Source organism: Fukomys damarensis, unplaced genomic scaffold, assembly GCF_012274545.1.
Source record: "Fukomys damarensis isolate Sample0158 unplaced genomic scaffold, DMR_v1.0_HiC HiC_scaffold_31, whole genome shotgun sequence".
Classification (NCBI taxonomy): Eukaryota; Metazoa; Chordata; class Mammalia; order Rodentia; family Bathyergidae; genus Fukomys; species Fukomys damarensis.
This window is the reverse complement of record NW_022900943.1, coordinates 24,049,553-24,063,137: the sequence shown is the minus strand read 5'-3', so window position 1 is coordinate 24,063,137 and position 13,585 is coordinate 24,049,553. Positions and strand designations below refer to the sequence as shown.

Below are 13,585 nucleotides of genomic sequence, written 5' to 3'. Positions count from 1 at the left end.
TCATACAGAGATTTCTTTAACTGAAATACCAAATAGTTTCTCTGGTGTGAAAAACTATAATAGTACACAGGATCCTAATGAGATAATTAATAATGTGAAATAGGAAGTAAAGGGCTAAAGGTGTAGGGAAAGTGGGAAGGGTGGGGGAAAGGTAATAAGGGAGAGGAAAAAATATGAGAAATTGAAAAAATGGAAATAAAGTGTTTGTAAATGGGGGGGATGAGGGAGTGAAGGGAGGGCAGGGACAAGGGGAAAAAATGAGAATCAAGACCTATCATGTAATGGTACAGGATCCCAGTAATGAATGTAACTGTATTGGATACCTAGATTGTACCAATAAACTCAATTTTTTAAAAAAGCCAGTGGACAGAGCCCCAGGAATGCACCTACCTCACCAACCTCACTTGGAGTTTGCTGAAACACTTCTGATGGGTTCACCACTGGCTACCTCCTCACATACAAAATACAGCTTACCCCACCTTTACAAATGACAGTAAAGATTTTTAAAAGACATGTCTCAAGCAAATGGAAATTGTTTCTAACTTTGAGAAATAAAAATACTTTTTCAATTGAAGCCTTAATACTGTTTGATGTGAATTTCTCATGGGCTGCTTAAGTTGGCTGTATTTTTTAAAAAAGTTTCACAGGTTTGATTCCTGTTTAAAGTCTGATGCTAAGTGCCAAGGTTTCATCATTAGGTCTTTAGCTGAACAGTATCAACTTAGCAAAGTAATGAGAAATTCTTGGAACCTTAATTTTACTTTGAGAGGGGAGTCAGCATTATATGAACCCCAAAATCTTCTCTCTTTGGATGAAAATGCAGAGAATAAGAATAATATCAGCAGTGGAAGAACTCATCTGAAACAAATTCCCTTGACAGAAGGAAACTTACAACACATAGGATAAGGAACAACCAGTGGGCAGACAATGTGAAGACCCAAGGTGAGGGCCAGGACCTTTCAAACAGGCAGTCCCAAGCATTAGGATGCATCCGTCGGTGGTTGGACACCCATGCCCCACTGAGTGGAAGTATTAATTTAGGGGACACAAAGCTGCTGGTCTTAAAAACTTATCATGAGCCTCAGAAGCAGCCATCCCAGACCTGCCTCACCCCTTCTAAATTCCCTGCATGAATTACTGGCCATTGGATTACATCAGAGAACCAGGACAGTGATAGAGGGACCTAAAGAAGTAGATTTTTACATAATTTGATAGCAAGGTCTGGAAGATAAAGGGTAGAGATATAAAAAAGAAATATTTGGAAAAGCTGAGTGTTACTCTTCGTAGAAACAAAAATTAAAAAGGTAACTTGAGCTGCGTGTGGTGGCTCATGTAATCCCAGTAGTCTCAGACCAAAGTAGGAGGACTGCAAATTTAAGCCCAGATCGGGCAATTTAACAAGATCCTGTCTCAAAATAAAAAGTTTTTAAAAGGCAGCTGGGGATGTAACTCAGTCTCCAGAGCTCAAACAATCCTCCTGCCTCAGCCTCATGAGTAGCTGGAACCACAGGCACATACCACTGCACCCAGCTGATCCATTGAATCTTTAATACCCGAAGATAAATCATATAAATCAACTAAGCTAGAAACTGTTGATTCTTTTGCTTTTGAAAAAAAAAATATGCATTGTTTAAGCAAAAGATAGAATACATATTAAATAACATTACTTTAAGTTCCCTGAGGTGATACACAGACACACTAACAATAACACAGCAGAAAGTATTTACAAGAACCGTTAAGAGTAAAATCAAATATATAAGATAAATTGCACCCTCGATGGTTTGTTGCTATAAATTTATTCAGATCATTAAAACTGTCGTATTTTAAATTCTAAAAATAATTTTGGCACGAGTAAAAATTTCTCACTCTGTTAAATCCCTGAGCTTTGTAACCGTCCCTGAGGCTGATTTCCACATGGTCCTCTTCTCCGGCCACCCTGTTCCCCCTCTCAATAATACCTCGGTACCTCCCCTGGGCTCCCAGTCACCTTAACAGCCCCCTCGAGCTGACCATGGATGAACATTTATCATTGTCACCTCTCTAGCTGATTGTGCTCTGTAGAAATCATGCAGCCTTGAGTCCTCCCCTCCAGAGAGGACCCCGTTCAGTTCTGACGCTTCCCTCAGGGCCGAGGAGGCGGTCAGGGGTACCATTTGCGCAGTGTTCTCACTCCTCCGACTGCCTGCAGTGGTCAGTGTTCTAACATCTCCAGGGCTTTATGCCTCAGATGCTCATCCAGACACTGGATGGCAAAGAAGTCGACATCCACATCAAACTTATTGGCGAAAAAGTGGTGTTTGCCCAACATCCAGGCCAAATCACCAGCTCCAAACACACACACACTGCGCACGTGGACGCCGTCGCAGGGTGGATAGGGTGCGCCCTTGTTAACATCACCTTCAAAGTATTGCCACTTGACAAACCTGGCAACAGACTGCAAGTCAGAAAGGTCGTACTTGTAGCTCAAGGGCAGAGAGCCTGGGGCCTCGGGGATCCTTTGGATGGTGGCCCAGAGGTACTCATCCGGGCTGTACGTGTCGTGCGCCCACTCCATGAACTTCTGCATGTCTCCGTTTTCTAGCACATAGCCCACGAATGCCCTACTCACTACAAAATACGCACTGCCTGAGAAAAGAGGTGTTTTCAGAGGAGGCTGTGCTTTGGGGTTCCCCGTGTCCATCACCCGTCCATCGACGACTGCATAATGCTTTTTCCACCTTTCTGCTTTATGAGATGGCATTTTCTCCGTTTCCAGGTTGTTTTCGCCCATGAACGACTTGAGCTTCCTGACAATTTCCAGGTTAGTTTTAACGGGAAAATCCATGCCACAAAGATTGATCAAGTACTTCCAGTCTGTGCCCCTACTGTAGAGGTCCTTCATGCAGTTGAGGTCGGCCTGCACCCGACTCCATGATGCATAGACCACGCTCTCCAGCTGACTGGCCACAAAGACATTCCCGAAACAGGACGCAATGCCCTTCACTGCAGCTATAAAAGAGTCCTCTGATTTTCTGTCCACATGGATACAGTAGAAATTCTGAGGCATATAAATGGCCCTTAGGAGCCTGTCAAGCATTTCAATTTTGTGATGAACCACTATGGAATAGGCAATTGGGAAGCCTTCCTCCTCTTTACTAAAGGGTTCCGTAATGTATTTGCGCATCTTGATGAAAGAGGTACAGTCACTTGTCATATTGATATAGTCAGATGGTGTCCACCGAGGGCGTTTTCTAAATTTTGCCGTTAGCATTTCAAGCTTTGCTTTCTGGATTTCATCTGCATCACCCTGTATAATTTTGGTGCAATTAATATTACTGCTAGGATTTTCTCCAACAAGTTCCAAGTGTCTGAGGCTTACAAATTCAAGTTTCTGACGAATTCTTAAGACAGTGAATGTAACTAGGGATAAAACAAGAACCATGAAGTAGTATTTAGTGGGATAAGAAAAAAGTCTCCTTCGTAACAAATTCCTCAGCATTTCAAATGACAATCAGAAACTCTTCCTCATTAAGGGGAATCTTCTAGACTGCTAACACCAATGCTCTTCCCTACAGTCTTTCTTCTGTCGCAGCCTGAAGAGTTGCCAGACTGCATTTATGAGATGTGCAAAGGTGTCTGGAAAGGCAGAATGGCACTGAAAGAAAAAGAAATGGTATTTATGCAAATATAATCTTTCATACTATCGTATCAGGCTCAAAACCTGTCTTTTTTGCTATGAGGCCAGATGTCAAAAACAGCAACAAAGTAGATTAATCAGGGGAAAGGAGGCAGGTGGTTTTACAGGAAACTTTAGTACTAAAGCTATAAGTTGGAGGTCAGGAGAAACAGCCACCAAATCCCAGTATGAAGATGTCCTAAGACATAGCAAACACTGTCCTTTCAGGTATACTGAAGTGCAAAAACATATTCTGAGTCAGGCCATAATTATTGAACTGGCCATATCTGGTGGTTTTTACACTATTCCAACCTCAAGAATGCCCCCTTATCTTAAAACTGTTACCCACCTAAGTTCCTCCTGCTATGGAGGAACCCACTGGTGTCAGCAGCAGCCATGAAGAGGTAAAGAATTAGACCCAGCCTGCTTGGCGGTCATGTAAGATGGTGGACAGGGGCATACTTAGAAATGATCGTGACTTCTAAGAAACCTTGAAGAATGGGCAACTGAGTTTTCACACAGCAAAAGGGCTCAACTGAAACTGCCCGGAGGTGGGGCTGCGTGGGCAGACCTCACATTTAGGGTTAGCTCCATCCCAGGTGCTTTAGGAACCAAAAATATAACCTTGCCCTTCCCATTTTGGTCATAACAAATTCTAAGAATTAAGCCCTTGGAAAAAACACCACTTTTTTATAAATATGTTATGACAAAGACCTTTTGTCTGTATTTAAATTCCAAGACCCAATCAACTTTTATTATGTAAAATGCTTATAAAAATTCAATTTTTGTGACTTGGCAATTATCCCTCTAGCTAATAGGTGCTGTTCTAAAACAAGTTCAAATACCACTCATTTTATCTGTACCAGATATTCAAAGACTTGAGGCAAGACTTTAATACCAGAATTAACTCTGATGCTTTTAAATATTTCATTAGAAAATAAACTGTCACTATTAATAATATAACTAAAAATAAATAATTGGCCATTACTAGTAGAGACTAATGTAAAGGAAGTATTTAGACTTTTTACCATTGAGAATTAAGGAGAGTCTGGTTCAGTTAGCCCTCTGGGTACAGGTAACATCCTGCAGCTGTTCAGAATGCATCTCATACTACCAAGTTTCTTAAAGCTCCCAGGCATCCAGCAATGGTAACACATCCCACGATGCTTTTAAACTCTGAGCTGGAAAGACAAATGTGTGATGGGATAAGAACACATAGGCACTTGTAGTATCCACACACCCAGAGCAGGCTGGTGAGCTAATCCTAAACATTTATTTATTTATTTATTTATTTTGCTCAAAATTATGGCCGGCCAATTTATCTCTTTTAAAATTTCCTTCTATACAATTGTGCTTTTTTTTCTCTTCCTGATGCTATCTTTGTGGATTGCGAATGGTCTGAAAAACCATGAAATTTAAGGTAAGCTCTGTGTGTGTGTGCGTGTGTCTGTGTGTGTGTGTGTGTGTGTATGTGTTTGCTTGCTTGTGTGAAGGATTGGACCCAGGGCCTCTAGCATACTAGGCATGTGCTCTACCTCTAAGCTATATCCCCAGTCATAGGTTAAGCTTTTTGAAAGGAAACTCTAGTAGCATTTTTCAAAATGTGTGCCCAGAACAGTTTCATGGTCTGGTAAGATTGGAAATCCAGCTTATCCAATTCTTCCGTGCATATTAATTACCATCCTGCAACTGGAAAAAACCACTCATCCTACTTCCCTCATCTTCACTGCTTCACTGCAAATCTCGATTAAAAAGCAAATAATTCTGCTAAAATATGTACGAATTCTTACTCCTCAAGTATCAAAACAGCAAACAAGAACACACCCTTAAATAATCTCCTCCCTTTATTAGTTCTAGGAATTTACAGAAATCTCTGTCCAGTCACTAGCAAACCTTAAAGCTGAGAGAACAGAGACTTGTGGCCTCAGAAACAAGCATAGCTGAAAGGACTATTATCTAGAATGTATAAAGAACTCAAAAAAAAATCAAGCCCCCCAAATATAAAGACCTGATTCACAAATGGGCATCTGAAATAAACAGACATTTCTTAGATAAAGAAGCAAAAGCAGTAAATAAATATATGAAAAAATTTCCACATCACTGGTCATTTGAGAGATGCAGATGAAAACAACACTGAGATTCCACCTCACTCCACAAAGAATGGCTGCTTTCAAGAAATCAACCAATAACAAATGTTGGCAGGGTTGTGGGAAAAAAGGAACCCTTCTCCATTTTTGATGGGAGTGCAGATTGGTGCAACCACTACGCAAATCAGTATGGAGATACCTCAAACTAGGAATAGAGGTTCCATTTGACCCAGCCATCCCTCTGCTGGTTATCTTTCCAAAAGAATTAGAAGAATCATACCACAGTGATATATGTGCACCCATGTTCATAGCAGCATAGTCTGTAATAACTAAAACTTGGAAACAGCTCAATTGCCCATCCATTGGAGACTGGATAAAGAAGATGTGGTTTTTCTATAAAATGGAATACTACTCAGCCATAAATAATGAGAAACTAGAGTCATTCATAGGAAAATGGATCCATATTGAGGCCATACTCTTAAGTGAAATAAATAAGACACACGTGTGTAAATATCAAATAGTATGTAAAACTAAAAGTGTAAATAAGATCCAAATTGTATAGGTAACAATGTGAAGTAGGAAGAAAAGGGCTAAAAGTGTAGGGGAAGTGGGAAGGGTGGGGGAAAGGAAATAAGGGAAAAGAAAAAATATGAGAAAATGAAAAAGGTGGAAACAAAGTCTTTGTAAATAGGGAGGGGTGAAAAGGGTGAAGGGATGGCAGGAGTGTGTGGAAAAAATGAGAACCAAGATCTGTCATACAGGAGCTGAATGATGAATGTAACGGTACTGTATACTTAAAAAGTACCGATAAACTCAATGAGAATAAAAAAGAAACAAATATAGCTGGACCCAGGGCTGCATGTCTATAATCCAAGTTACTCAGGAGATGGAGGCAGAAGGTTCCCAAATTAATGGTTCTACCACCTGCCTTGGAAGCACAAGGTCCTGTGCTTGATCCCTGGTACAAAAAAAAGAAAAAAAAAATTTACAGGTCATAGAAAGAAATACAAAGTTCTGTCCCAATATCAGGGGAAAAAGTAGTTAACAACCATCCATAGAAGGCCAGGCATTAAAGTTAACAAACACTTTTAATAAACTATTATAAACATATTTAAAGAACTAAAGAATCAAAATACAGACAGTGGTATCTAACCAAATGGAGAATTTCAGTGAACAAAGTTTATAAAAAAAAAAAAAGAACAAGCAGAAAGCTAGGACTGAAAAGAGTCATAATAACTGAGCTGAAAAATTCATGAGAGGTACTGGCAGCAGGTGTGAACCGACAGAAGAATCAGGGAAGCTGAGGGTAGGCCAACTGGGGCAATCCAACTGGAGGAAGAAAAGGGATTCTGAAAATAAGGAGCCCCAGAGACCTGTGAGAACCATGAGCCATATCAATGAATGGGAACAGGAGTCCCAGAAGGAAAGCAGAGAGAAGAGAGGGCAGAAAGAATAGCTCAGTAATGCTTAAATTCCCCAAGTTTGACTCCTAGAAATTCATCTTGGGCCCGGGATTTAGCTCAGTGGTGCTGTCACCTGCCTTGCAAGCTCAAGGCCCATGTTCAATCCCCATTCCAAAAAAAAAAAAAGATAGAAAGAAAGAAAGAGGGAACAAGTTCTATTTACACTACAGAATCTTCAAAAGATTCAGGAACTGGTGACATGGTTACCCCTGAAAGGAGGGTTGGCAGCTATTTACAAAGCAATTGGGTCTCCACTTTGAACCTGGAAAAGACCCAAGACTTAGTCTCTGCAGAGTTCCCCAGGCAGGGCCATCCCAGGCATTACGGAAAGCAGCATTCCACTCCGCAAACAGAAGGTCCCAGGCACAATGAATACTGTCCTCCACTTCCCCATTTCCAGCTCTTCTGTCCCTATGAGTGCTCAGAACTTTGCAAGACAGGGAAGGAATTTCTTTATTAGAGAATGCAAATGAGTCAAGAGGCAAAAAAATAACTTAAATATGCTGCTTACTTTGGCAATTACTTCAAAGTTTAAAGGAAACAGACTGAAGGAAAAAAAAAATCTACCAGTCATTACTTAAGGAGGTAAGATGCTATTTTTATTAAAAAAACATAGATGAGGAAGAATATGTGTTCTAAAGATAGCCAGAACCATACTTTCATCCCCTATGTTCTTCTGCATTAGGACTGTGACATTCCCTGGTCAAGAAATAGTTGCATTTCCTCCCCTTTTAGTTTTATGTTGACCAATAGATTTTGGTAGAAAACTGTCATGGCCAAGCTAGGTCACATAAAACACCCTCCATTTGGTTACCCTGGAAAATTTGCTCCCTAGAACCTCCTTTTAGAACAAGCTTTCATGACACTGGAAGCCATGTAGAGGTCAGATCTGGTAACCTAGTCAACAGTCCCAGGGGAACCCAGCTTTCATACCCACCCCAGGTACCATGCACAACAGCGAGAAGCCACTGGATGATGTCAGTCTTAACCACAGAACGTATGAGCAAAAAATGAAATGGCAAAGCTGAATGTTGCTACATCTGAGGTGGTTTGCCTCACAGCAATAGAGGATGAGAACAAACAGGAAACCACAGAACACCTAGCAAATAAAAAAGGAGCTCTTAAAAATTAATTACATCATACCAAAAATGAACAACTCAACAGAAGATAAACTAGGGGAAAAAAAAAATCTCGTGGTGTTAAACAAACAAACTGATCAGTGGAAAAGTAAGAGAGAAAATATATATAGTAATTTAAAGAACCAGTCCAAGAGATCCACCATTTAAATAATAGGAGCTCCAGCAAGAAAAAAAAGAAAAACTGGAAAAAGGAAGGACATCATGAATTAAATAATTCAAGAATCCTTCCCAAAATGAAGGAGTGTTTTCCAGATTGCAAAATCCTCCGGAGTCCTGGCACAGTGGATGAAATCAGAACCATTCAAGGATGAACTCATCAGTCAGGAAATGTCAGAACTCTGGGGAAAGAGGATCACACAGGCTTCCAGAGCAGGGAGCTAAAGCCACGTACAATGGATTCAGAAGCAGAATGCTCACAAAATTCAACCAGAGAAACCAAAAGAAAGGAAGCAGTCCTTCAAAGTGCAAATGGAAACTACATTCCAGCTGAGATTTCTTAGAGCCAGGTGACCTACTAATCAAATGAAGGGTAAAATAAAAAACGTTTGGAGGTGAGTATCTCAAAATATTTGCCTTTATGCATGCTTTCTCAGGAAGCTACTGGAAAATGAGTCTCGTCAACCCTGGAGTAATAATCAAGAAAAGGAAGCCATCAGTAAGAATCAGAAGGCAGATCTGACACACGCAGAGAGAAAAGGGAACCCTGGGAGAATGCTGGAGGGCCAGCAGACACTCATGTAGCCTGGAGCAGGTCAGAGGCCCTGGCAATGTCTTCACAAAGGCAAAACTGCTGGGATAATCATGAGAATAAGCATGTGCTGAAAGCCAACTTAAACAGCGGGCAGACTGCGGAGCTGCATTAATGATAACTACCTTGAAATATAGCCAATGAAGGGAGTTAGAGGCATAATTATGGACTCAAAGAAATCAGAGTCATGGAGTGATGAAAAAAGCAATCATTATGTACCCCATGACTTAAGTCTGAAGAACAGTTGTAATGTAAATGCTATTTATCAACTGAAATTCAGTAAAACCATGCGCAAGGGTCTCGGTTCCATCCCCATTTGGGAGTGGTGGTGGTGAAGAGATACAGTGTTAGGGACACAGAGCAGCAGGAAAGATGGAAACAGAAAGAGGTACATCTGAGACACAGCAACGTAGGAAAGTGCTCTGGATTACTTTGCTGCTGGGAGATAAAGACCTGTTTCTAATTTTATTTTACTACCAACCCCTTGTGGTTAACAGCTCAACATGGTAGAAATAGCAAAGCAGGGGTTAAGGGTACAACCCCGTGCAGGATTATTTTCATAGTGATAAATATGTACGAATATTCTTCTAAGAAAGGGTCCCAAACCACTGATTATTGGATGGAGATTTCAGTTTGAAAATAAGCACAAACTTGAGGGGACCTATAATGTAGAAAATAAGAGTGATAGTGGCATTTCAAAACCAAAATCTACTAGGGATGCTTAGCATGCAGTTCTATATTTCAAAATGAACCAGATTCTAAAAAAAAATCATATTTATCCCAGTATCATACACTTGCTACTACTTACTGTAAGTTAACTTAGAGAAACATCACTATATAGACAAGGGCATGGGAAAAAATTTAAATAAATGAGCAACGTGTGGTTCAGGCTATATTTTCCTTAATTCCTTTTACAATAAAAAGAAAGGAAATAGCCACCAGGCAAAATGGTGCTTAGGAGGCTGAGGATTTTGAGTTTGAGGACTGTCTGGGCAATTCAAAAATACCTTGTCAGAAGGAAGGAAGGGAGGAAAGAAGAGAGAGAGGAAGAAAGAAAGAAATAAAGGAAGAGAGGGAGAAAGGGAGAGAGGGAGGGAGGCAAACAGGCGAAGCAAAAATTTGAGAGTTACAAAGAAATAATATATATCGTATGAATAAATATGGCAAACTTTATGTAGTGTGCTATTATTTAAAGATGTGCAAATACTTTCTTTAAAAATACACAAACGCACACAAATGCACATACGCATCAGCGTGGGTACGCACACACCCGGAATGTGGTCTAAGTTTGCCCTGCTGGCTTTCAGTCCCAGGAAAGTGTCCTGGGCTCAGCTGCATCAATGTTCCAAGGGCTACTATTCTGTGGCCCAGAAGTTGCTGTGACCGATGCCAAAGCTGTACAAGTGTCTCGGATCCTGATTCTGTGAGGCAGCCCTACTGCCACCTGATATAGGCCACGGAGGCTTGTTATTCTGCCCGTCTTCTGCCATGTGGGCCTTCACCTCACACCCTCCCAAGGTGCCGGCCTCCTCCATCCTGCCTGGGCTTGGCCCCCTAGGACACCTCTGGCTGTCTCTCAGCCGCTGCGGAGAGCTGCTCAGCCTCTGTGAGGTCTCACCTTGGCACAAACTGAGACCCTAAGTATGACTGGCCCTCCAGACTGGTCAGGGAAAGCTCTTGGGGTCTTCCTCACTTGGCATTATGATCTAAAACACCTAGCCCAGTGGGAGGAGGTGCTACTGGCAAGCAGAGGCAGGAAGATTCCAAGTTTAAGGCCAGCCTGAGCAATGTATCAAAACCTGTCTCAAAAATATAAAAAGAGACAGGAATGTAGTTCGGTTGTACAGCACCCCTGGGTTCAACATGTAGAACCACCAAAAAGAGAAAGAGAAAATGGGGACGTGGGGGGCCTGACTCCACAGTTGAGGCTGCTATCTCCCAGAACTCATTCTAGAGTCTTCTTGGAGCCCAGTGAGGGAAACATTCGGTAATTAAAAACCTTTCATGGTCAGCCCTGGATTATGTTCTGTACTCCCTTTGGAAAGGGGACTTTCTGGATGAATATTACAATGAAAGCCAGATTGTGTACTGAAGGGAGAAGAAAGCCAAAACTACGTGTCCCTCTTCGGAACCTTGTATCTCAGTGCCAAACACAGAGAATCAGCAACAGTATTTGTTGAATGAATAAAATCTCCCAAAAGAAGCTCACATTCCTCTGCCAGAGTCAGCATTTAACCCTTCTTCCCTTTGACTGCTGGTCCCCCACACTTGCAGGCACTAGAGAAATTTAAAAGCATACTGTTTCTTCCTTCCTTCTTTCTTTTTTCTTTCTTTCTTTTTCTCTTTCTCCCTCTCTTTCTTTCTTTCCTTCCTTTCTTTTTCTTTTTGCAGTGCAGGGTATGGAACTCAGGACTTGTGATACCCAGCCCTAAAAGTCTAACGATAACCAACACAAGAATAAAGTTGAAGAAACAGCATGAAAAATTTGAGTTAGAGGAAATAAATGGCGACTGATCCAAAGGTCTCAGAAAGCGAGGAGGGAGGCTGAGACAACCCAAGTCATAGGACAGCTGCTGCTGGGAGCCAGGATAAACTACAGCACTGCCACAGCACCCGAGAGAAATGATTTTCAACCTGGAATTCTATAACTCGCCCTGCTTCTAATGAATATAGAGTAAAAGCATTTTCATAAAAAAGTCACTTCTCAGAAGACTCGTGCAAGAAGTACGCCACCAAATACTAATTCCAAGAAATATTCCACCATGTAACTATGATAACAAGAAGCACAAGAGCACCAGTGCTTTGCAGTGCTTGGTGTAGCTCCAGGAACCCTCCAAGTGACTCATCTATATTAGCTAGAGAGTCTCTATGAGAAGCCCACACTGAAAGTATTAGTTTCCAAACGGGAAAACTGGGGCATAAGAGATCATCTAATTTCCCAATGTCACGTAATTAAGTAAGCCAAAAGGCTAGGATTCAAAGCAATGCAATCTCGTCCCCAAATCTGTCATATACTGCATATCAAGAGAAAGACAGAGGACTCAGAAATTACTTGAGGGACCCAATATAAAAGAGATGCATCAGAAATCCTAGCATTATTAGGAAAAGCAACCCCAGAATAACAGCTATGCACTTGGGAGAAATCACTGTAACAAAAGCAAGGATGGAAGGGTTCCAGAAGATGATTTTTTTAAAAGCTGTTTTAAAACAGAATCTTTCTCACACACAAATGTATTTACAAGGTATTTTGACAACTAAGGTAAAGGTCAGAGTCAAATGAGTAAAATATACACAGTAAACAACAGCAGAAACATGAAAATAAACTGTGCACAGCGGTGCACATCTGTAATCCCAGTTACTAGGGAGGCTGAACTAGGAGGCTGCCAGGTTTGAGTCCAGCTTGGGCAACTTAATGAGCTCTTATCCCAAAATAAAAGGTAAAAAGGACTGGGAATGTAATTTAGTGGTAGAGTGCCCCTGGGTCCTAGTCTTCGTACCACAGGGGGAAAAAGAAAAGAAATTAACTCTGAGGAACACAAAAATAAGCATAATTAAAGAAATCATAGTATGCTATACTCAGCATATATATGGTCAAGATAGAAACACTAAGTTAGGTGCAACAAATAGTATGTAATATATACCAAAGATCCCTAAACTCTTTCCATAATGAATACCAGGACACTATCCAGCCTATTCACTTTTTTATTATACACAGTGCAAGTTTCCAGGAGTTGCATGATATGTGATTTCTCAACAGAATGAATGCAGCACAAATATGAAAACCTGACTGTTTTCTAGTAAGCCAAACATTAAAATGAGGTGATAAAAATATAAAATATTGCTATTCACCCGATTTATAAAAAGATTTTCATAAAAAAAACAACATGTACAGGATTTATCATTGTTACTTTTCACAAAAGTAATTTTTCTATTTTGATTTCTAATAGAATAAATATGAAAAGATATATTCTACCTATGCAAAAGTTTTTTTGTGATTCTCAATAATCTCTGGGATATACACAGTGATGAAAGCAAACACTTCTCAGAACCATTCATTTGAGGACAAGAGAGGACCGAGAATTAAGTGCAACTACTGCAGGAGCGTTGAGGTAAAGAGAGAATTGTATCCTTCATAACAGTACAAAGAATTTAAAACCAAATAATATAGAAAGCGTAAGTATATTCTTCAGAGAGTTAGAAATATGCATTCAAAGAAACCTAGAAAAAGTTGAAAATGGATACCTCCAGGACTACGTTGTCCTGCACAGTAGCCACATTTCACTTGAATGGACACACTGGGATTAATGACATACTATACCGCTGTGGATTAGACACATAGGCCTCATTAACCAATGTTTATATTGCTTATATATTAAAATGACAACATTTTGATAGACTATGTTAAAGGTAATACAGGTGAGCATCTCTTATCTGAAATGCTTGGGATCCACAGTACTGTGAGTTTCACAATTTTTTCAGATTTTGGAATATGT

At 40.5% G+C, this 13,585-nt stretch overlaps 1 protein-coding gene across 2 annotated transcripts in view; it reads right to left on the bottom strand.

Annotated features, from left to right (window-relative positions):
• Positions 1 to 1,785: 1,785 nt before the first annotated feature.
• Positions 1,786 to 13,585, bottom strand: part of Gcnt1 (glucosaminyl (N-acetyl) transferase 1) — a 30,425-nt gene continuing 18,625 nt past the window's right edge. For both annotated transcript variants that reach the window (XM_010625370.2, XM_010625379.2), the window contains exons 2-3: positions 4,684 to 4,836; positions 1,786 to 3,634 (exon numbers count right to left, since the gene is read on the bottom strand). In XM_010625370.2, the coding sequence (XP_010623672.1) occupies positions 2,192 to 3,478 (1,287 nt within the window). In that variant the 5' untranslated portion in view covers positions 3,479 to 3,634; positions 4,684 to 4,836 and the 3' untranslated portion in view covers positions 1,786 to 2,191. The remainder of the gene's footprint in view (positions 3,635 to 4,683; positions 4,837 to 13,585) is intronic.